The sequence below is a fragment of the Cyanistes caeruleus genome, chromosome 2 (assembly GCF_971803275.1).
Source record: "Cyanistes caeruleus chromosome 2, bCyaCae1.hap1.1, whole genome shotgun sequence".
Lineage (NCBI taxonomy): Eukaryota > Metazoa > Chordata > Aves > Passeriformes > Paridae > Cyanistes > Cyanistes caeruleus.
In genome coordinates, this window is record NC_141702.1 from 113,382,140 (window position 1) to 113,406,692 (window position 24,553).

Genomic DNA, 24,553 nt, shown 5'->3' on the forward strand with positions numbered 1-24,553 from the left:
AAGCTCAGGAAAACAGAAAAACATACAGTCCAGAAGAAAACAAGGACGGAAAACTGGGAAATGTGTCACTATATGAATTGGCTGCCCATGAACAAAGAGCAGTGCAGTGTAATTTTTCTCTCAATTACAACTTGACAAATGATATTATACAGAGAAGGGAGAGCAGATTTGGCAGGGAAGAGAAGGGGCAAGGAAATCGAGAGCAAATTGCATTCAAGAACTCAATTATTAGCTCAAATTACAAAATATGTTTTGCCATGAAAACAATTTCTGGTCATCATTCCATATAGTTTCCATATAGTTAAACCAGTGTCTTTGGAATCATGGAATCAGTTAGGTTGGAAAAGACCTCTGAGATCACTGAGTCAAACCTACGGAATTTTACGCTCAACTACCATTCAGATTTAAAACGTTTTAGGAGAGGATACAATTTTCTTTAGTGAAACACAGCTAAAAACAAGCAGTAGAAACAGGGAGAGAAAGCAAAATTCTTCAAACTAGAAGAAAAAAAAAAATCAAAGCAATGTTGAAAAATCTTACAGATTAATTTATGAATTACAGCAGAACACTATTAAGTACACCTACAATTAAAAAAAACAAAACTATTTCTTCGGTAACACTGCCAGGTAAGCACCAATTCAGCATGCAGATTAAGAGACTGGAGCATCTCTCTTAGAAGGAAAGGCTGAGGGAGCCAGGACCTAATCAGTGTGTATCAGTATCTGAAGGAAGGGTCCCAAAAGGGTGGATCAGGCTCCCCGTGGTAGTGCTGAGCAATAGGACAAGAGCAATGGGCAGAAACTGATGCACTGGAAGTTCCACCTCAGCGTGAGGAAGAACTTTACTGTGCAGTGACCATGCATGGAACAGATTACCCAGAGAGGGCGTGGAGTCTCCCTCCCTGGGGATATTCCAGAACCTTCTGGACACAATCCTGCGCAATGCGCTCCAGGATGACCCTGCTTGAGCAGGGAGGCTGAACCGGGTGACCCACTGTGGTACCTTCCAACCTGACCCATTCTGTCAGGAGGCAGAAGCAGACAAAGAGAAATAGTTTGGCATAAAAATGTGCATTTCTGCCTCATCTCGTTTCCTCAGAAATACCAGAATTACTGAATTCTCTTTTTCTGGCTCTGATTGACAGAAGACAGTCCCATCTACTTTAAGATATGAATAAACCCCACAATTTAGGTGTTATTAATCTCACTCCCTTAAAATTTTCCTTTCACCTGCTAAGCCAGATGCCTTACATGATGAATATACTGAAGCTCCTGAGGTATGCCCACTACAAACTATTTTCCCTTCAACTACTCAATTTTCATTCCTCCCTACTGTTAAATTAATAGTTTAGCCACATAAAAACAGAATTCTACTTCTACCACATTAATGGTGAAAAAATATAATTACTTTTTAAAAATTCTTCTTCCTTCTTCACCAATAGGCTCTATCTTCCTGTTTAGGAATAACTAGCTTTTTGTTCAGCTAATAACCAAAGCATTTAACACCTTCCCTGCTAAACAGTAAAGGATTATTTAGGATGGTCTTCTGGGGTTCTTTTCTTTTTGTTTGTTTTATTGCAAAAAAACCAAAAAACAAACCTGTTTAGAAGTTCTTTACTCCAGTAATTTAGAGCCAGTGTTAGATCAGTTCTGGCTGGAGAAAATGTACCAGAGGTACTAGTATTCAAGTGAAGTGAGTCAAAACAACTTAATAAGAGACTAGTTAAGATGGATGGACGATGTAGCACATTTTGGGTGATTCCTGTACAATTCTGGGGCTTCTCTACTACATCTATAAAGTTCAAGAACTGGATATGAACTAGAACACAGACCATTCCAAGAAGACAGAATTTATCTATCTAAAACAAAGATCATTTAATACCTTTATCTCTGCTGTTTACCTTTTCCTAGAAAACACTACTCATAGGAAAAACTTGCTAAGTCAACTCTGACAAAAATAGCTTATCAACATTACTTCTGGCATTATGTAATGGACTCGTCATCGTATGCTCTGACAGATTATTTTAGAACTGGCTATACCTAAACAGCCAGAAGAACACTCTTTGACTCACTAGATGTTTTTGTTTTATCTTAAGCTACCTACTACAATCACAACAATACATTCACCTCTTTTTTCACCATAACTGTCAGCTCTCTATTCCTGTAAGCACACAAAATAAATGTTTTAAACTGTGAAAAAAATAATCTCTGTAATACCATAAGGTTTGAAACATTATGTACTCCTTCATTAAACTGAACTTTCAATGAAAGCATCCCCTGATGAATGACAACAAAAACAAAAGCAACTTAAATGAAATGCTGGGGGTGTTTTTTTGTTAATGTATAGTTTCATATTGGTTTTCAGACTAAAAGGCACCTAAGATCAGGTGCTACCAGAACCAGTGTAGTGATACAGCTAAAGTGGTGTTCCACTTACTTGAGGACACAAGCACCTTTACTGGCAGAGATAACATTCAGCTCACCTTTTTTCCCTTGTATATGCATTTCCACATTTCAATGTATCATACACAACTCCTATTCAAGAATCAATGAAGTAATGATCACCATGATTACATCATCAAAAGATTATAAGAAAGCCTCAGTTACAACAGAATGGAGTAAAAAATAATCAAAGGTAATAATACATGAAAATTAAGTTCATTAAAGGTCCCTGACACACATGTGGGCATCACAGTTCAATGATATTTCTTTCCTTTAATGTATATTAGTCTATCTCATCTGGCAGATCTTTGAGAAGAAAATTTTCACAGAAGACGCAACTACTGGCAGGATGAGCACAACCGCTGTGTGGAAAATGATCACTGTTCATGATGCTCTATACAGTCAAAGTAATTAATGGTATTGCAAACGTGGCCTAAGTGATAATAATTTTTTAAGCCTCAGATTCATTAATACCTTGTTCTCAAAATACGAACTTTTTTTTTCCCCTCACAGTCTTGATGTGCCCCCAACCGAACCCAAAGCTTTATACATTTCAAAGCACTTCTCCAAAGGCACATCTATTGAAGTGTACACACAAAACCATCCCGAGCATGGCACATTAGTTTCTGCCACAACTTTATTTTTTAAAGGAAAGACTGTAATACCTGCTTAAAAACAAAAAGAGACCCATTTTGGGGTTTCTTCCAGGCCCTGTGAGGTCTAACATGCAATGTGATAACCAGCCAGCCTCGCTCTGAAAGGGTTAAAAACAAACGAAAAAAAAATTTAAACTACTTGTATTTCTCCAGCTATAAAACCGAAATATTGCCAGGTCTTCCTGCAGCCAGGGTACTGGATAATTTAGGCTAAAATAAATGTTTATTAAAAAAAGGGCGTTGATTTCTTGGCAGCGGTGAAAAGCAGGAGACACCCCTAGTGTCGACGTAAAATACTACAGGACTCCATACTGTATCTCCAGGTTAATTTGACGGCAGAAAAAGGGAAATTTAAACCCGTCATGATTGAAAAAACAGAGCGACTCTCGGACACACACACACACCTGGCCACATGGCACTCCCGCAGCCTCAAACCCCGAGTACCCATGGTGTGTGAAGTGTCAGCTTTCCGCCCCAGCCCAGTTACAGCGCACATTATCCAGTCCATTGGGCTACGTGCATTACAGCTTTCCGGTCCGCACACGAACGGCACAGCGCTACTGCTGCTGCACCGGGGGCGGGGGGAGAACCCCGCGGAGCTGCCAAACAACCCCCGCACGGCAGCGCTGCCGAAACTGCCGGAGTTCGGCTTGGAAACGGCGCCGGGGGCCGATGGTGCCTCTGTGGAACAGATGAGGCGCAGCCCGGGCGACGCGAATCCCCGGAGCGCGGGGAGGGCCGGGTGGGGGTGAGGTGAGAGGGTGCTGGGGAAGGGAAGGGCCGAGCCCGACCAGCGCTGCCAAGGCGGCGGAGGGAGGAGGCGGAGAGCAGCGGGGCTCCGTGGGCGGCGGGGGAGAGCGGGGGATGCGCCCGCCGCCGGGGAGAGCCAGGAAAGAAGCCCGAAGAGGCGCTCGCCCGCGGGAGGACGTGGACGGCCCGGGGGCGGGAGGAGCCGGGTCAGGGGCAGGGCAGCGCCGAGGCGGAGCGGTGGTGGGGCCGCGGGGGTGGGGGACCCGGCCCGGTCTGGAATATTCCGGCGGGGCGGGAGCGGGGAGGTGGGAAGAGCTAGGGAGGGGAAGCGAGGGAGGGTCCTCACCATGGCGGCGGGTGGGCGTCAGGCGTCTCCCCCGCAGATGAATCCGCCGACCCCGGCCTCGCTGTGCGTTGTCCGGCGTCGCCGCCGCCGTTGCCACTCCCAGTCCGCTCCCGATCCCGATCCCGCTCCCGTCACTGCGGCAAAGGCTCCGCTGACCGCGCACGGAGCGAGCGATGAAGGGAGGGAGCGAGGGAGGGAGGGGGCGCGAGCGGCGCTGGCGCGGGGCGGAGGGGGCGGGGCTCTCGCATCCGGGTACTCCGCCGCGCCGGTGGGCGGGGCAAGGCCGTGACGTCACCGGCGGGGTGGGGAGGTGGGAGCGCAAAATGGCGGTGCGGTGATTGTGGAGTTGTCAGGGGCGGGAGAGGCTTTTGAGGTCATCGAGTCCAACCGTCAGCGCGGTATTGCCGCTGTGACTCTAACCTCAGAACTCTAAACTCCCAAAACACTAAACTACATCACCCAGCGCCAAATCCAGGCGCCTCTTAAACACCTCGGGGGTTGGTGATTCCACCACCTCCTTCGGCAGTTCATTCCAATGTTTGACCACCAGACCAGTAAAAAAGACCTTTTTGTCTACTGTCTAGCCTCGATCTCCCTTGTCTCAGCTTGAGGCCGTGTTTGAGGTCCTCTCACTGCAGTGTAGAAGAGGCTGGACTCCAGTTACCTGGGGAGAGCCATGAGGTCCCCCTGAGCCTCGTCCGGGCTAAACTACCCCAGGTCCCTCAGCCGCTCCTCATAAACGTGTGGGGAAAAGGAAAGTCCCTTTTATTAGGCCTTATGTATTGAATCTTAACTACAAAACACAACTGCATTTTTTTTCCTTTTTGCTACTAAACCACGACTGATTCAGGGTGATGACGTACAGGTTTTTTCCCCCCTTGTATAATTTGACAGATGAGTGTGTGATCATTTTCAGTGCTGAGCCTGGCTAAATGTGTACTGTGGGGCTGCAGTGAGTGGCTTGAAAAGGTCTCCAAAGATGCGGATTTCCTAACCTGTGCAGTAGATGTAAGTACAAAAATACCTTAATAAAGCCAAGGTTTCTTGCTGCTACAGCTACTGGTGCTAACAGTTGATATCTTTGCTCCTTCAGGCCTCTGCCCAGGGAAAGGCTCCCTCAGGAAAACTGCCAGAGCTGCTGGTTGTCCTTGAGCTCCCAAACACCCTCTGCTTAGACTGGTCTTCCTCAGCTGTAACCTGTATATATATTATTATATACATAGTTATTTTATATATACATATATATATATACACACATATATATATTATTGTATACATAGTTATTTTATATATATATATATATATATATATAATATGTCTATGTGTATGTATGTATTTTTATAAGCTGTGCTGCAGGAGCCCTTGCTGCTTTTGCTTCCTCTTGTGACTTCTGCATTCTGCAAAAGTGGGGAAAAAAAAAAAAAATCCACGCAGGGAGAAAGCTCTGTGCAAGGATGTATTTGGAAGCGTGCCTTTGAAAGGTGGCTGCTCTCCCTAGGTTCTGGCTGTTATTTTCCTCAGGTTTTTAATATTGTATTGCAAGAGGCTATCCAGGTTTGAAGTTGCTTAGTAAAGAATCACAGATTATTTAGTATTGGAAGGGACTTCTGAAGTTCATCTAGTCCAACCTCCATATTTAACAGATTTTTAGAGTATGGTGTTTCAGTACTGTTAGTAGTTAATTATACAAAACTAAAGGAATTGTGCAGTGATGAGATAATCCTTAAAAGTGTACTCCTGTATCTTTGTTGTTTCATGCCAGCCTTTTACCCTGCATAGTCTACAAAATAGAATTACTGAGCTGAATGCAAACTCAGATGAAAGATGTAGTCGCAGTAACCCCTTTGAGGCAAGATTTAGGGCAGTGCAACTGCTTGCATAAGTAAGGCTGACCCTCAGGGAGTGATCTCTGTATATTGTGAAGTTTTAAGTAGGCCAGACAACACCTTTAAAAAACCATTGTAGAGGGTCAAATAAAATAGTTCATAAAGAGGGTGTGATTCCACATTTCCTTTGGCGTTTTTGCCTTTCTGTCCTTTCTCTGCTAAATGGGTTTATTCTGGAGCACCATGACACAGCACATAACACTGTAACAAATTAGGTGGTGATGTGAAAATCATAATAATTACGTATTGTTGTATTAGTACTGCCAAAGAGAAGACTCAGTACCACGTTGATGTTGTTTTTAAGGCGTTTGTTACTTGGCTCACAATAGCTAGACACTTTGCCAGGGAAATGCAAATTAATTCTGCCAAGTTCAAGGTGAATGGTGAGCTAATTCATGGGGGAAGGGAAGACTGGATGAATACTTTAAAACCAGGTTAATTTTTTAGGACCACAGTTGAGAGCATGAGCTTTTCAGTCTAAAATGGTAATAACCTCTCTCTTCAGCTCCTTCTGGAAATGGAACTGCCTCATCACTGTTGCCCTATTAGTGGGAGTCTGAGCTGATCTAAGATTAGCAAAGGTTACCTTCAGAGTACATGGAGAAACCTGGAATCTTGAAATTAAATGCACAAATGCTAAGAGGAATGGGAATCTCCCATAGGGAAGTCTGCTCAGGGACCTACATAAATTAAGGGTGACTGTGGAGTTCAAGAATAAATCAAAAGTTGTTCTGTTCTATAAGACTGTACCAAAGCAGAACAATAAATGTGCAGCTCTTAGAAACTGTTAATGACTGACGAATGTTCTGCTCCCAAACAGATATGCAGCAAGGAGGAAGCTTGAGCAGGAAGAAGCAAGAGTGGCTCAAGGGAGATTGCACAGAAGAGTCTGGCAAAAGCAACTAAGTGAAGGTGGTGGTGTTGAGTGAAACTGAATGGTGGTAATTTGCACCAGAAGAAAACAAAACAAGCACTAAAACATGAGTGTAAGGTTTGAGTTAGTAGCAAATCAGCAAAACAGGCTGGTAAGAACCTGGGCCTGGCCACAATGGGAGTTTATACACCAGAAAATGGCCTGGTCCAGGAAAGGAATTTTCTGCCTGTTTTTATTAACAGATACAAATGGTTAGAATGTCTCTACTTTTGAGGGGAAAAAATCCTAATTGATAGGATGTCTAGGAATAAAATATTCCTAGATTTCACTAAAAGCTAGCTTTAAAACTGACTGGCCTCTAGCCAAAAAATAATAATTTCAGATCTCCAAGAGAAAAAGGAATTCTGATGTAAAACAGTCTTGCTACTTGCATCTGTCAGTACAGCTATATCTAGCAGAGGTAAATCTGGAGTAAAATCAGCTAGATTAAATTGAAGTAGGCTAGAATTTCTATTGAATAATGTAATGAGATTAAAATAAACAGAAATGATGAACATAATACTTTTTGGGCTCTGAGTAGACAGAGCCAAGAACTTAGGAAAATACAATTTTAATTTTGTAATGGAGTTATGTCACTGCTAACTGTTTTGAACCTCTAAATGCAGCTCAAAGAACTAGTGCACTTTTAATTCCCATAATTTTTTTTGAATGTGTCCAAGTTCCTTTTCTTTTATATCTAACTTCTAAAATAAGTTAAAAATTAATTAAAGATGGTGTTTATTAGTGTGTAGGTAAGAGTCTGAAGAAAAGCATGACTTCCATTTTTTTTTTTAACCTGTATTTGTGACTAATATTTTTTGCAAATATTTGTATGTGATTTTTTTTTTTTTTAGAGTAAGTTTCAGACATTGCTTTTTCATTTTCTGCTGTAAGTAAAAATCATCTGCAGCATAATTGCAACTATTCAAACTAGGATCATAACATCATGGCATCATTTGGATTGGAAGGGACCTTTAAGGGCCACTTAGTCCAGCCATGGGGCAACCTATGTCCACCAGAAGCAGGGACATCTTCAACTGGACCAGGTTGTTCAGGGCGTGGTCCAATCTGACCTTGAATATTCCCAGGGATGGGCCTTCCACCACCCCTCTTTGCCACCTACTCCAGGGTTTTACTGAAAACAGTTTCCATGCTGCTGTTCATGTGTCTGGGCTCCAGCTTCTTTCATAGCATGTTTCTTTGAAGGTGTTATTTGTGATGCCTTAACTGTCCCAAAGTTTTGAGGGTGTTTTAATATAGTATGTGTCCTTGATGTCCTGAGCAGATCCCTCTTTGTCTTGCCTTGCACTAGTCTTCATATAAACGTTCCTGACTCACAAACCTTGCTGGATGCAATTTGTAAGAAGCATTCCCCTCTCTGTTAACCCAGGGTTAGGGCTGCCACCTAATTAAATAATCTTCTGTCCTGACCCTTAACAGGCTGTAAGCAGCTTTTCCCAGCAAGGCAGGTAAACTCTTGGGACAGTGCAATAAAGCTTGAAAATACACTGTTTTAAAGCATGTTTGTGCTGTGTGTATGTAGTAGTGTTTTACAAAAATCAATAAACTCTTTTTCTTCTGTAGTTCTGTAAAAGGAAGAAAGGAAAGCAACCTTTTATGAGCTGGCTTTGAGAGAAAGTGCTTTCAGTTACAGTGGGCAAGGGAGGCTGTACTTTTATCAGCAAAAGAGGAAGCCTTTTCAGATAGAAATGAAAACTGTCCTTTCTCAGCATGTTTGAATTGCCCTGTTAGTGCAGGTCCTGAACTGTTAATATCTGTAAAACAAATGCACCATATTGATTCATCATTTCAACTGTAATAAAAGAAGCAAAAAATAAGCAAATCGAAAGATACAATACTGACTAGAACTGACAAATGGTTGGAAGGATAATGTGCCTCTCATTGTATCTCTCTTACTCCTACATCTATCTTTTCAGTTGAAAGAAATCAAAGAGAATCTGTCCTTATTTTCTCACATATTTGTGACAGCATGTATGAAGTGCCAAGACTTAGGAGGAAAAGGAGATGATACGTTTCAGATCCAGTGAGGCACAGCTGAAAAAACTGATCTAATGAAAGACCAGAAGAATGCTGTGGGGCACAGAAGCCTTGTGAAGCTGTTGGTAATAGATGAGTTTTAGTTACCCATTGGTTTATTTTTGTGTCAATGTGGGATGCTGGATTTCAAATTGCTAGAAGAGGTGCAGATGTACAATTGTCTCTTGCATTTGTGCATTTACTGAAGCAGTGTTTGTTAATGCTTCTGATTTGTGGATCTTGCTGCCTAAGGTGCTGTGAATTAAATGACCTGATAGTAGGATTATTTCTTTTCAGCTCTTGTTTGTCATTAACAGCCCCCAAGGACTTGAAGCCACAAAGGAAAAACTATTACAAGACACTTTTTGGTTTTTTCTTAAATGCATTATGAAGAGGGGCCTTGTGATTTCCTAAATTTACTGCCAGTTCTGTCTAGGATGAACTGGGGATAAAAATGCTTTCTTTGTCTTTGTCCCTGAGCCTATAATAAGCACGTTACCAGATAACACTCTGCAGAACAATATGGAAACAATTTGCAAGAAAGATTGAGACTAAAGGGTTGCATTTTTCTAGAGACTCTGCTGTTAGTGTAATACTTTCATGTTGTGATCTTGTTTGCCTAGCAGTTTTTAAGAATTCCTGATGGCATCCAGCTGTAGCTGGGGTTGGTATAATTGACTGCTTTTTCTCTAAAGACATTTGTTCTGGGGAGCTGTGGGCTGACTGCTCAAAGAACTTCCAACAATGGAAGCAAGTGCTGGAGTAGTGTTTGATTTTTTATTTTTTTTTTCCACTTATGTGCTTGTTTACAACCTTTAGCAAAGTCATATTTATTTTGCTTAATTCTGCTAGAGATAATGTGTATCAGTCTGACTTGTGAAGTTCTTATCTTCCTGCAGTAACTGATTAAGGCTGCAGAGACTGGCCTTCACAGGTTGTTAATGAGCTATTAATGTATGTAACTCCAATATTGTACAGACAATCTCCTGAATTACTGTTTTATCACTGGTCATGTATTAGCTGACTAGTTCAGGTTTGGGCCAGTGCAAATTCTGAAGGTGATGACCCAGGCAGTGAACTAGACCAACGATTTAGTGGCAAAACAGCAATCTGTACTGAAACTGTGCAACCTAAAACAATGCCAAAGGGTCTTTATTTGTTCATTGTCTTTTCTTGTAGCAGAGAAAAAAGTAGGGAACTGCTTTGTTGCTGATTCTCCAACAGTTTGAGTTGGGAACAAATTTTGAATACCAGTTTGTAACCTGACTCTTTCCAAACCAATTAGTGTATATGTTTTTCTGTGGAGTACCTTTTAGCATATCTGTATGTGTTGTGGGGAGTTAATTAGTGCAAGGTTCTGTGTCTATTAACCTCTCTTTGTTGTCATGGAGGACAAAAACAATGGCATTAACAAAAGCTGTCTATGGTGTGATATGTTAAATTGCATCTGGCTTAGTTGTGCATTTATTTTACAGCTTTTACTGCCATGATCTCTGTGCTCATGTAATCTGTTTTCATTTGCAGTGCAGTCAGCAGTATGAAAAGTTAAGTATTGTGTTAGAGCTTTCAAGGAAAACATGATGCAGCATGATCATTTACATTAATGTAAATGTTCAGAGCCCTTTAGCTGAGCCAATGAGACCACACTAAGGGAGTCACTTGTGTCTGGAATTCTCTGCTCTGGGCTGCTGTTTCATGCAGAGACTCTTGGGAGTGCAGATTGAGGGCTGTGTGGTTTGTCATTGAGGGAGTAGAACCTCATATGCCAATAAGATATGTTTGCCACGGGATGGGATTTTTTTTCTTTCCCAGGGAATTGAGAAAGCAATATTCTTTTCTCAAGGTGCAAAGCACCTGGTTTATCAACCAGTGCCTGTCGGTGTTTGGATCAACACTGGATACTGCCTTCAGGCATTTTGCACCTGCAGCACAGGATTATAAAATCACCTCAGCTCTTCAGTGGTGTGTGGAAGTTTCAGTAGAAAGTGTAATTATACTCAAGCTGCTGGATGGGGATTCTGTGTTTTTTTCATAGAAAGCAGGTTCAGATCCTGAATCCCAAGCTTTTAGACTTCCTAGTTTTATGCTTGCACTTTGCACTTGTAACATAGTATGGTTACTCAAGGAGTCATAAACAGGTTTAGCTTCCTGGCATCCTCTTCCTAGAGGTGTAGTAGACTGCAGGTAACAGACTGCAACATTTTTGCAGTGTGTGTGTGTGTCACTAAGCTGCTGGGAGCTCCTGCTTTGCACTGAAGTTAAAGAATCTATTACAGGAATTAAAAATTGGCTGGACTTGCTGTTAATCTCTGCTAATCTGAAGATTTTGAGTGATTTAAGTCTTTGGGCTTTCATCTTGCAGAAGACTGTCTAATTAAAAGGGGAACTTGCCAGGTATGGTGTGCAGTTTGTTACCCTGGTACAGTGTTAAGTCATGGTGCTTCTGCCTCCTACTTATTTGGCAAAGTACCAAAGTTTATGGTGTGGAATTGATTTATAACTTCAGTATATTTAACATCAGCTTCAGTTCCATCATGCTGTTTCTGTCACAAGAAGAAAATAGAAATTTCCCTTTTCTGAAAAGTAGTGTTTCCAGAGGAGATTTCAAAAGTCAGAATAAAGATATTTTTTCTTATTTTCCTATCAAAATCCCCCCCACTTCTGTCTCCCTGCAGACAAAATGTATGCATAATGACAGTGAGGTTCCTAAGTAAATACCATGAAATTTTGGGTGTCTTAGTCATACAGTGGTATTTTTCTTTCATCAGTCAATAGGGAAGAACACTGCTCTCTGAAAATTGTGCATTTTATTTTGTAGCCTACTTTACACACTGGAAACAGTTTCAGATTTTGTACTGTAAAATACCACTGCTGGAATTTTGCTGAAGCCCAAACAATTTTCCACTGGATGATAATATCCTTAAATGCACTGTCCCTAGTTTATGCAGCCTGTATTATACAACAAGAGATACTCTGGGCTGTCCTCAATATGAAATCTAGTTTCAAAAAACCCACTTCTCTAAGCCTTGTCTGTGGCAGGAACAATAAGACCAGTAATGATTCTAATGCTTTTCAGCTGGCTGGGAATGCAACAGAACATTTTGTGACTTTGGATCATGTGTTTAAGCATAAATAACCAAAAAGAGGCTTGAGACAACAGTGTCAGGAAAAAAATCAGTGCAGATTATTAGTTATCAGGATAGTACTAATGAGATGAGACTGTATTGAAAAAAAATGTATTATCTGTTAAAGAACTTATGCTTTGTCTTTTCACATTCAGTTGAAGTTGTCATATGACCCCTTCTGCAGATTTAGGAACAGCTGGTAAATTTGCAGAGGAGAGTTAATGCCCAGGAAAGTAAGGTATGCACTTTAACCTCACATTCATGAGACCTTTGTACTGCATGTAAATCTCAGTATTAAAAAAAATATGGAAATTTTTTCAATGTTGTAATAAGCATGTTAGTAATGCTATGACTTCATGGGTTAGAACTAAAAAAGGTTTACTGAATTGTATCCAATTCTGCTGGACCCAGTCTGCCCAGGGTAAGTGCAGCCTGTGGGTGAGGCACTACTGCTGTTCTGACAAACCTTCTGAGTGGAATTGCAGTGTCTTTTTCCTGTTATAGCTCACGCCAATTTTGGACTAGAAGAAACAACACTGTAGTGGCTTTTTGGTCAACATAATTTGCAGTTTTCTGGCTGACTTGTGCTCACAGGAGTATTTTGCTACCTCCCCAGAGCTAAAAGTGTAGGATGTGTCTGGGAAATGTTTATGTTATGTCCCTCTTGCAAATAGAAACCATTCTAAGCAACACCATCAAGGCACAGTGAGGCAACATGCTACTTCCCAATTCTGACATTCGTAGCAAAGAATAAATACAGGTTATCAATACTCTCTTGTGCTTCTGGGTGTGACCTCTCCAGCTCTAGCAGTACTTAAACCAAGACAGCAAGCAGCTGAAAGCTTTCATTCTCTGTGTCTGCATCCTGTAATTGTACTCTGGGATGGAAGGGACTAATTAATGCCCGAACATCAGGGAATACATACCCAGTCTTTTCACTGATCAAATGCAGCAGCAGTCAGCACTGGATTTAGCTTAAGGTCAGGGAAGAGAGAAGGGATGCTGTTAGGGTGAAGGAGTAATCTGTAATCCTCTTGGTGGTGAAACACAATCTGCCTCTCCTGACCAGGTCAGTCTATATGGGTAGCACATCAGATATGTCCACATCTGGTACAGTGAGAGAATTTCTCTGGCATATATGAAGGATTCCACTTTTTCTCACACGTGTAAATGAAAACCTACATTTAATGTTGAACAACCTCCAGCCCTTCTTGTGTGGGCTGTTAGCTTTTTTTAAGAACTGCTGTTCTGAGTGCGATAAATAGAGCATGTTTTAGATTAATTCTAAGAGAAAAGAATTTCAGTATAACCTGGTTTTCAACACTCAAAAGCCTTTGGATGTACCCTAAAGCTGTTGCAAACCCTGGGAGATAAGAGCCTTTGAAATAGCTGAGTGGAATAAGCAGTGTTTTCAAAACAAAACAAAAAACTTCCCCAGATATGAGCTGTGTTGCTCTCAGAGCCTCCCAGTTGCTGCAAATCTGAGTGACCCTGCAAATGGACTTTTTAAAGAGGAAATGCTGCTACATGATCAAGGTCCCCGAAGGTGCTAAAAAAGAGCAGTGAACATATAAAGTCAGTAAAGCTTGTGGTGTTAGGATAAAAAACATTTATCATTGAAGCAGTCAGGACTCCCCTTTTAAGAGTATATCTTGTTTTTACAGTGTTCAATTATGATCTAGTTTGTATAATCATTAAGGAAGAACTAGCCTCACAGTGTAAATCCCTTAGTTTATTGGTATTTTAGTAACAGAGAGTACATGTTTTACTGCTCAAATGATTAGTTTGTTAGTGATGATGGTTTTTTATCCTGTTCTGAACATGTGGGTGTTCATTCTGACTGAATGCATACATCTGTAGATGTATGTTGTAGAATATGATGAAAGCTTAAAGTACTCAGTTCTTGGCCTCATAGTAGCCAGTCCAAGTATTTGCTCAAAATCTACATTCATGAGTAGCCAACTTTGAGGTTTCTTTTGCATATTTCATGACAGTCTGGGGATACTTCTATTTTGAGAGACTTTGGACTGGGGGTAACTCTGCAGATAGCTTCCAGTTAAGATATAAAACCAGTTTCCCAGGAGTTTCACTGGGAATGAGTCTAGTTTCACTAAGCAGTGAGGCTGAGCTGGAAACATGCTGCATCCCTGAGGAGACCAGTGGAAAACACTTTCTGTGGGCAGCCCCTCTTGCCCACTCCCTTGGAGCTAATGTGTAGGCTCTGCAGCATCCTTAACTGTCCCCAGGTGGTGTGTGGTCTTGTTCTGGAATCACACCTTGATCAAATGTGTCCTCAGCTGACATAAAGTGCTCTGGCCTGCTGCTGTTATGATGAAGGCCAGAGAACAGGTCCAGGTATTGTTATCTGCACAAGGTTTAGCTTGCATTCTGTTATTTCTCTTCTGATTTATGGGATCACTAAGCACTTGAGTATTTACTTTCTTGTGGAGCTTGGGATGCCAAATCTTGATCATGACCACAGTGATTTTTTGCTACAACTATGAACAAATCCATTACTTAAGCATCAGTGAGGTTGATAAGTGTTAATCCTGATGTCTAAAACAAGTGTTCTGGTGCACATGCTTCTCTGGATGTCATTTTGGGAACTCCTCCACTAATACTCAATTTACACCAGTGAGCTGAAATAGAGGATTTTTAACAACAGATTTGTCGTTCATTTTCAATCTGACCTTACACAGTAGGTATCTCAGGTGGATGTGTAGACTTTAGGCCCTCTTTTAAAATGTCCTCTATGAAATGCAATAGGTGGAGGATTCAGAAATTCTTCCACAAATGTGTTGTGTATTTATATGTGCATTGTAATTTACACAGAATAATACACATTTAACTTACTGAAAAATACATAATATTAAAATGTGGTAAATTCAACCTTGCTTGACATGTACAGCCTACTTTTTTGTAGAGGAAAAATGGAAAGAACAAAAGGAGTTTTTTGAAACTACTTCCAGTAGTTTCAAAATGCAATGTCATCAATGTTAGATAAATTCTTTTTATTTGCATAGAAGAGATAAACAGATCAGCTCACTAATGAAATTTCAGGTATTAAAAGCAAGACAAATCTTAAAAGCTGCTCCTTTTTTTCTTTTTTTCTTTGTTTTTTTTTGTGCTGCAGTCTAAATTGACAGTGTTTCCAGTGAAGATACTCAACTAAACTCTTTACTGTCTTTACTGTTTCATGTTTAAATGAAAACAGGATCCTTAAAACAGTGTACCATAAAATTTGGAAACAACTCAAAATATTAAAGGTATTGATAAAAAAACACAACACTTTGAGATTCCTTTGGTCAGTAGTCAATTTATCTGGCTCTCAGCACAACCAATAGCTCTAGTGTCTGTGTTTGGGGATGTCTAGTTCTTTGCTGTGGATTATCTTGTAAATGTAAATTAATGTTTTGTGAATTAATATGAACACATGTTTTTAATGATAAAAGGACGTTTAGTTTGACTTAATTACCTAGTTACTGCCTTTTGCAATAGCACACTGCTTCCTGCAGCTAAACACTCAATTGAAATAAAAATAGCTTATATAAATATGTAACTGTTTATCCCATGAAACTCCCTTGACAGAAGATGCTAAAGCTTTAAACCTTGATGTTTGAGAAGATATTTTAAAATTTGGATGGTTTCTGAAAAGATAATCAGATTCTAAGCTGAGTTTCTTCCCTTAAATATCTTCATTGTCTTCAGTAATAAATTTGCATGCAAACTGGAGGAAGGCATTTGGCCTATTCTTAGAGCAAGTCAAAATTACTTTCTGCTTCTTCATGATCAGCTGTAGATCTTCCCTTTATATTTTGTGTGTCAACAAGTGCAGGGCACTGAAGAAGCTCTTTGCCTTGGAGGAATTTACAGCCTACATGTAAAGGATAACTAAATGTTATTCTGTGAGTTTGTTAGGGTTAGGAACTCGCTGTTCCTTACCAGTAGGTTATATTGTGTGGGTAGATAGCAGGTGCTATGCTGCAGGAAAAGGGAATATACCATTGGTTTTTCCCATCTTACTGGAAGTTGCCCACATGTGATCTGCTTGTATGAACCTGCATGTGTCTGCTTCCTAACACAGTTCTTAAAATATTATCCCTCTTAGCTTAAACACGTAATATAGCTGAAGTTTTTCTAAAGTTAATTTAGCAAGCAGTTGGGCTGGGGAGAGAATACAACATGTAGTTGTTTTAGCAGACTGGAACATGAATAAAAATTTCAGTCAATGGGAAGAGCTGTATTAGGTGACTGGGACAAGAAGCCTCTTTAGTTGCCCACTGTCACCAAAACACCATCTCTAACTACCAGTCAGTCATTGATGCCCATTGGGTGGATGAAGCTTGATTTCATCATCACACTTGAGACCAGGGCTGGATCTGGGTCAGGCTGAGAGAGGAGTGTAGTGCATGTGGATAGGCAAGAGCTGGCAACAGATGGTATCATAGTGGGAAGAAAGAGACAGCTCATCAGCTGGCAATGTTTCTACTGCCTTTTGTCAATTATTTGTTTTTCTTCAGGGAAGAAATCAGTGTTTGGTTAAGTTTTGTTGTTAGCTTTTATAGTTATTGATCTTAGAAAATCTGAACTTTGTATTCCTTTAATTTAAGACCATTTTATATCCTAAGTAATATGTATATGCTCACATTTTAGGACTGTATTTTCTTAATTAAAAAACCAAACAAATTACATGTAAATATTGCGGCAAAGGGTTCCCCAAAACCCTGAGCAGAATATTCATCTTTGTGGCAGATGGTTCTACAGTAATTGCTGATTCATAGTCTTTTGAAAAAGGAAGTAAGCTACTCATGGGTTTATGGACTAAGCATTTTGACTAAATTAACTTTTTTATATCAGCATATTGCTTTTGCAGTAAGTTTAGAGTCAGAAAATACTGCTTATATTTAACAAGTAGAATTGACTTAATTTAGTGATCGCATGGAAGAAAAGGACTCATACATTAGTTTTTCATTCAGTAAGTATTTTTTAGGTTTTGTTAAACAAGAAGATAGTTTTATTAATCATTCCTGTTTTTCTTAAGCAAAACTCTAAAATGCTTAAAACCAAGTGTTATCTTATTTTGTAGGCCATTTGTAGTGTAGTTTTCAGAAGAGATGGGTTTCTCATTGACTAATTTTTTTTGTTATGTTTTTAATTCTTGCTATAGATTTTAATTATCATTAACTTGTGGATGAATAGCAGTGATTCTTAAGTTTTGAAATTTTAATTTGTTTTTACATTTATTTAATTTAAAAAATATGAGTAGCTGCATGTGAAAAGGACAACTGCTTTCTTGAAGGAATAATTTAACTAATTATATATAAACATTTATTCCACGCTTGTCACCATAGTAACTGAGGCCTCGAGTCAGTGTGCTTTGCTGAGCAGGGTTGCAAATGCTGTAGTGAGCCAAGGCCTGAACTTCTGTATGAAAATAGTTTCACATTTTGTTGAGACACAGCTATTCCCTGCTACACCTTTTTGACCTTGTGCCATTATCTGTATTGCCAGGGCTGCAAGCATGGCAGAAACCTGGGAGTTAATGTGTCTGAAAATTAACCTCCCTGAAAATTAGTGTGCACCAAATCATCCTTCTGATCTGCTCAAGCATGTGATTGTATGGCTGCTAGTGAGGCACTGGGGACAGTCAGGAACAAGTGATTGTGAAAAGTGTGGAGACACAGCTACAAATCAAGCTGATTACACAGCTTCTCTGGAAGCCACTTGTTAGGGCCTGACTATGCTGTAGCTGAAATTGTTGAGAAATTGTTGGGCTGGGAGGAGCTAAGCCAGTTTAAGTGAGGAAATTATCTAACTGATATTAATTTTGAAGTGCTTTTTGTGACTTTGGAAGTATATCCTGGAGCCAAGTATCTACTTGGTGCTGTTTTGAGAATGGAGGACGTTATCAGGATTGACTTTTGATGTCTCTTCCCATATGCTGATCTCTGACAACCGGCCACAGAATTGTATCTGAATGTTCACTTCAGAGATTCTGTTACAATTAACTTAATTGCATATCTTTATTTTCATCTTTTTATTTGTACCTAGAAAACTGCTGTCAGAGAAACCTCATCTTTTTACCTCAGCTTTCATTTTGATAGCAGCAAGGGTAGTACCAGCTATTTCTGTAGCCTGTTTGTAAGTAAATCTCATATGTATTCATGTTTCAGATGTTCCCTCTATCTTATAAAACATGACAATAGTATGTGTTTTATAACTATAAAGCTTTAGAAACCCAGACGTTAAAACTCAGAAAGACTTTAAAACATTTATCCTAAAAACTTGATGAAGGCTTTTAATTTTTATCTGCTACATTAACCAGGCCATCATTTTGAGCCTTTAAAATTCCACTTTCATTTTATTTTCCAGTGCACTTTAGATCATCACTTCACCATCCAAGGTCCTGGTTCCATGGAGACTCGAACACTTGTTTAATAATGCGTGTTTCAAACAATACTACTGATTTATTACTCTTCATTAACTGTTACCTGATTTGAAGACAATCAGATACTGGGGCCTCTGCATTAATTCTGTACTATTTGCAAACAGAGAAATGATTTGCAGGTGTAGCACAGCACAGCAGTTAATCACACTTGCAAACTGCAGTGTGAAGTGTGATATTGTATAGCCATTTATAGCCTGAGTTTTTAAGAGCTGTAACTCTGCTTTTGGCTTGGCTAACTTCCATGGCTGTTGTAGATTACATTTGCAATCAAATTGTTGCCAAACTTCCACTCAGTGTTAAGGTCATGTTTACTACTGCGCAGCTGCATAGTGAAGAGTTGCAGTAAAAGCAAAATAAACTTAAGATTATTTGAGGAGCAGCTCTCTATGGGAATGGAGAGCAAGTGGATGTTGGGGAAAAGCTCATATTGACTGTAGACCAAAGCAGAATATTTTTGGCAGCATTTAAATTTTACTGTTTCATTATAGCTGATGTGTTCTTGACTGCAGCTCTAATAAAAACAACTTGTGCATGTTCTGAGTACTGTTTAAAAAGAACGTAGATGTAAGAAAACTGGAGTCTGCAGCTGTCCATATGTGGTGTTGGAATGGTGCAAGGTTTTCATCTATTAGCCAGAGTTAGGAGCCTCCTAAAAACCTCATGCACATTAAATTTCTGGCACTGCTCATGAAAAGAATGCTGTTACAGCACTTGAGGACCTGTTGCTTTTCAAGGGAATTGCTGCAAAGGCTAATGTGGTCCTCCCAGATGAGGGTTAAAGTATACTACAAATGAGCTGCAATGGGGCTTTCATTATGACTTGACCGTTCTGGGTAAGACACCCACACCCATACCCCCTTTTTTGTTTTAAAATCTTGTAGATAGATTCATTTTTGCTGGTGTGGATGCCAGTAACTCTTTGAGCTTAAAAAAACCCAAAAATCATGGCTGGAGAAGGACTATTACTACTGCCACTGACATTTTGAAAGCCTTTTTTAACTAGCTTTAAATAACAAGGTGTATGCAGTGATGATCAGCTGCATTTGACAAGCAAAATTCTCAAAAATTAATAAGTTTTCTGTGTGAAAACAGACCACAGAGCAGAGGAGAAGGATTTTTGTATTATCCTTACATGAGGAAAGAGATAGGTTTATATCTTTCATTAAACACCAAAAATCCTTAGGGGACCAACACCTTATTGTGCCACTTGTATAAAAGCTTCAGCTGGAATGCTCAACTTTTTAAGGACCAGTCAATCAAATATAGACTATTAGTGTGCAGGAAACCAAATTTCTTTGTTTCCAGTACTATAAACATTTTTGTTTTCCTTTTCTGGAAAGTTGATTTTGAAGCTGGTTTGTGGGGGTGTGATCATACTGTCTTTGTGAGGTATTGGAAATACATGTGCAAAAGTTCACAGAACACTATTAGAATCTGAGATGTAATGGAGTTTTGGCCTGACTCAGTGCAGGTTGTATGCTCTCAAATCTCAGTGAACCTGGGTGGGATCTGAAACCTTCTCATACCTGGAGTCAGTTCTTTTTTCTACTGTCAGTTTTGCTGATCTATTTTTGTTTTGGTATTATTTCTCTTTATAGACATGATGAAAACTAATTTGAAATAATTCTCATTCTTACTGTGGTGGGTTTACCCTGGCTGAACACCAAGTGCCCACCAAAGCTCTATTACAACCCTCCTCAACTGGACAGGGGAGAGAAAAATATAACCAAAGGCTCATGGGTTGAGATAAGGGCAGAAAGAAATCACTCACCAGTTACTGCCACGGGGAAAAAAGACTCAGCTTGGGGAAATCAATTTAATTTATTAGCAATTAAATCAGAGTAGGATGATGAGAAATAAAAAAATCTTAAAACACCTTCCCACACACACTCCCTTTTTTCAGGTTTAACTTTACTCACAAATTCCCAAGGTGCAGGCACTTTTGCAGTCTCCTGCTCTTATTTGTTGTATTGAAAGTATTGAAAGTAAGAGCACTTTGTGTCCATTGCTGTTTCACAGATATAAATTACTCAGAAATGGCAGTGCATCACATAGACTGTTGTAAGTCTCTTATGACACAGGCTAAATACCTTAAAGAAAGCCATTTGAGGTTGTAAAACTTAAAATTATTTCATGACTTCAGTAAAGCTGAATGTATGTTGCAATAATATCCAGGGATCATACAAGTATTTCATCTTCTATGGAAGTGAGCTTCCAAAACAATGTGTTGGCTTTGCTTCTGAGCCTGAGGCACTGTAGTTGCCCAAGTTCAGCTTTCACCTTCAAACAGAACTCTAGCTGAAGAAGAAGAGTCCTCATAAACGTTCTGTTTTTCTGTGCTTGCTTCTTGTTTATGTTTTGCCAGGCACTCATGTCCTCTGGAGACCGTGGTTCAGCTCTCCAGTCAAAATCCTGGTAAGCCTCCTATGCAAGAGTAGCACAAAAAGGAACCATACTGGGATAAAAGGTCTGGGACCCATTAATGTTCAGGTTTAAGCAGATATGTGATTTAGGAAAGATTGTACTTCGCAGTTTGTTTTTACTGATTTGGAATAAGAAAAGGTTGAGGCCAGTAAAACCTTAGGGAGCCAAGTGATTATTTTAACCTTCCATCTTGTTAGGAAGTAATACTTTGAATGAAAAAAAAAAATCATACTTGATGTTTATCACTTATGTCTATAAGCCATAGCAATTTTACAGGTATGATAGAGATAAGTAGTTTATATAATGTTACTTAGTTTTTTACAGTCTCACTTATGAACTACTACTTACAGAGCTCTTAAAATTAAAACAGGTTTTTGCAGAAAAAAATTTTGTCACAAAATTTCTGCCTTCTAGATCACACAAATTAAGCATTTTTTGGTTAATGTTTTAGTTGGAATGTGTTTTTCCAGTCTTTATTTGGAAAGTAATTTTAGATGGATCTTTAGTATTAGGTGATGCTTTAAATAACAAGAGACAATTTTCCTTTTTCATAATGTTCCAAATTTTTTCTGTTTCTTACAGCTTTTAATGTTCATTCTTCTTTCAAGTCAAGGAAAGCAGGTAGATGCTTAGCAACTCTGCAATTCAGACTATATATCTGGGTATCTAGCTTTGGTTAAAACATTGTGGATCAGTTTATAATACTGGAACTGAAGTGAAACCAAGTAATTACTGTTTTCCAGATGAGTTCTAATTAGCTACCTTATACTCTGTCCTTCACCTTCTTATCTTAAGGTTGACTCCAGAATTTTGTGTTTCTCATTTGCAGTTTCAAGTTGTAGGACAGTGATTGTTTTCAGAATCTTTAAAAACTCTATCATTTCTTTTCAAGTGCAGAAAAAAACCCCCAAAACAACCCCCCCAATAAACCACCCTACTTAAAGAAATAGAAGTCATAGAAGGAATTTATAGAAGGCATGATATCATTATTTTAACTGACTACAAATCCTACTGGGAAACTTGATGTTAAGTTCACTTTAAGTCCTTGCACTCCCAGTGAGTCAAGTGAGTGCTGATACACAGTGTCCCTCAGTAAAGATTTTTACTGGACCTAAGGAGATTTTCCAAGATGATCTTGGCTGCCTTTCAAAATGTATCACTGAGGATGCTTTTTAATCTGCTTTCTATGTCCAAGCTTTATCTGGATTCATACTGAATTTTTAAAAGACTCTTTGGACATTTCATTGTATGAAACATCAGCAACAGATGTAATTACAATTAAAAAAAAGGGGCAACTAAGGTGGCTTTACACAGCTGTCCCTTTTCCCTCTGGGACTTATTAAACAAACAAGATTCTGGTTGTCATGCAGTCTTTTTTCAAACTGTGCTGTCTGGCCTGTATTGTTTCATTATTAATTTGGTTTTTTTTAGATTTACATTTACCACATAGCACAATAATTTTGCAGGGTTAATTACTTGTGAATAGGAACAGTTTTGTTCAGAAAAATTACCCGGAGCATAGAGTGTGATCAGATGTGGTCTGTAGATTGGAGATATTTTAGACAAGGCTTTAATTAATGAAAATTTAACACTACAAAGTTATCAATCAGAGCTGGCTTTTCTTACTTGACATTTAGCCTTCTGTGGAGCTGACCATGGCTTGCAGCTGAATCTGTTTTTCCTAGGTGTTATATGTAAGCCAAAACACAGCCTGCATGATTATACCATAGTTGGCTTTGAAATAGTAGCAAGGATTTGAAGACAAGGAAGATTTTTAATGTTTTTTGCACTTATGACTTTAATAGGAGGAAGAGGTTCTGAGCAGCATGAAAGACCTCTAGAGCAAAAGTTGTACTTTGTCTGATCCTTTCTACCTCATTTTGCTCCACAGGGCTTTGATCTGGGATTAGATCTGCGTGTATAGATCTGTATATATATAGCAATTGCTTATTCATGGCAGAATGCTTTCTTGAAGTTCCTGCAAACCTGGAAACAGGGTGAGTAGGGTGTCTCTAGTTCTCTGTGTGAAAACACTCTTCAACACATAAAATGATGCCCAGGCTTATTACCTATCACATGCAAAATACGTTTCCCCTGATATTTTGAAGTCACTACTACAATGAGGACTTCTTGTCCCCTTTGTGTGCATGTGTTATTCCCACTGTCAATGACAGGAGTTATCCATACACATCAGGAGGATTTACCCATTGGACTAAACTTAAGACAGCAGGGAACATGGCATTCTCTCTTCCCTAAAACTGGACAATTTAAGCATTATTTACCTCTGCATTTTGTGGTTTATTTTTTTTTTTTGTTAAGGAGACAGTTGTGGAAGTAGCAGCTGGGAAATGTGATGATAGCAGTGTTACCTTGATGGAAATTGCAGCTCAGAGCTCTAGGTCAAGTGTGGCACAGAATCTTGAATGATGGAAGTGAGCTGTTTTTCTGGAAAAAGGAGCCATTAAGGTTGACCTTTGTTAAAGCTGACTGTCACTTACTGGCTTAATAAATAGCTGACCAAAGAGAGGATTCCTTCTTTTTGTGTTACATATTTTCAAGTATTCAAATATTATTTTCAGTTGTTAGGCTAGATGTTAAATTCTCCATATTATTGCAACTTGTTGTGCCTCTACTACTACTATCTGAATAGCTGATACCTTTAGCCACATTAGTGACATTTATATACATATATATCCATTTATATACATCAGATATATCTGATTGTGTTGCACTTGATGTACTCAGCTTTTTTCCACTATATAATTGCTTTAGGGGATAGTAATAGTGTGACATAAACAAGGGTACAAGAATGGTTTAGCTTATAAATGCTTGATCTTTCATTTTACGGGCTTTTTATTTTTTTTCCCCCCAGTTTTTGAATCTCCTTTGATAATCCTGTGTGGAAGCTGTCAGGCGTGGGGCACTCCAGCATGTTTAGAGCTCCTACACATTTCCAAATTGAGAAGTGCGAGAGAGAGTCATCTTAGCAAGAGAAAAGCTCCCTCCTGTGGAAGAGATGAACCTCTGCTGTGACAAGGAGCAACCATAAGGACATTACACCGTGATTTTAAATTAGCAGGGAAAGGGGTTACAAGCACGGTGGGACTTTGCAAATACTGGAATCCAAAACCCTGTCCTGTTATTTTTTTCTCAAAGTAAATTTTTCATATTTTGTATGCTTATATCTATAACTGTATGTCAATTATAACTGTTGTCTGTGAGTAAAACTGGATTGTTTAAATAATATGTGGCCACAGTGAACTCTATAGTGTTAAAGGGATCTAAAGCAGCTGATATTTTAATAATATAATATATATATGATATATAAAGATTTTGCTTTCTGTAGCTCTTTGCTGACAAACCTTAGTATTTTGGAAATTTGTGTGAATTCGAGTTTGTAGAGCTTACTTTTAAAAAACTTTTACTTTTTTTGCTTTTTAACTTTTACTTTTTTTGTTTTCCTTTTTTTAAAAAAGTCTGATAATCTGTATATCTTGAAGATCTGTATTAAAATGTCTCTGAATCTT

General features: G+C 39.2%; 1 protein-coding gene and 1 long non-coding RNA gene across 19 annotated transcripts in view; one reads left to right on the forward strand and one right to left on the reverse strand.

Annotated features, from left to right (window-relative positions):
- Positions 1–4,475, reverse strand: part of PPP3R1 (protein phosphatase 3 regulatory subunit B, alpha) — a 39,137-nt gene extending 34,662 nt beyond the window's left edge. The window contains exon 1 of one of the 2 annotated variants that reach the window (XM_086879258.1): positions 4,194–4,475. Coding sequence is in view for 1 of the 2 variants with exons in the window: in XM_086879257.1 (XP_086735383.1) it covers positions 4,194–4,196 (3 nt within the window). In the remaining variant the exon portion in view is untranslated. The remainder of the gene's footprint in view (positions 1–4,193) is intronic. The other variant, XM_086879257.1, reaches the window with a different exon arrangement.
- On the forward strand, positions 3,766–24,553 carry LOC111926510 (uncharacterized). 17 transcript variants are annotated; one of them, XR_015283860.1, is made up of 9 exons: positions 3,766–3,850; positions 5,110–5,201; positions 5,287–5,392; positions 6,900–7,065; positions 8,982–9,115; positions 12,310–12,392; positions 20,968–21,017; positions 22,918–23,023; positions 23,899–24,553. It is a non-coding gene; the product is annotated as an uncharacterized LOC111926510 (long non-coding RNA). The 17 variants fall into 17 exon arrangements; XR_015283858.1 differs by lacking the exon at positions 3,766–3,850 and adding an exon at positions 4,478–4,503 and having other exon boundaries at positions 5,088–5,201; XR_015283862.1 differs by lacking the exon at positions 3,766–3,850 and adding an exon at positions 4,485–4,503.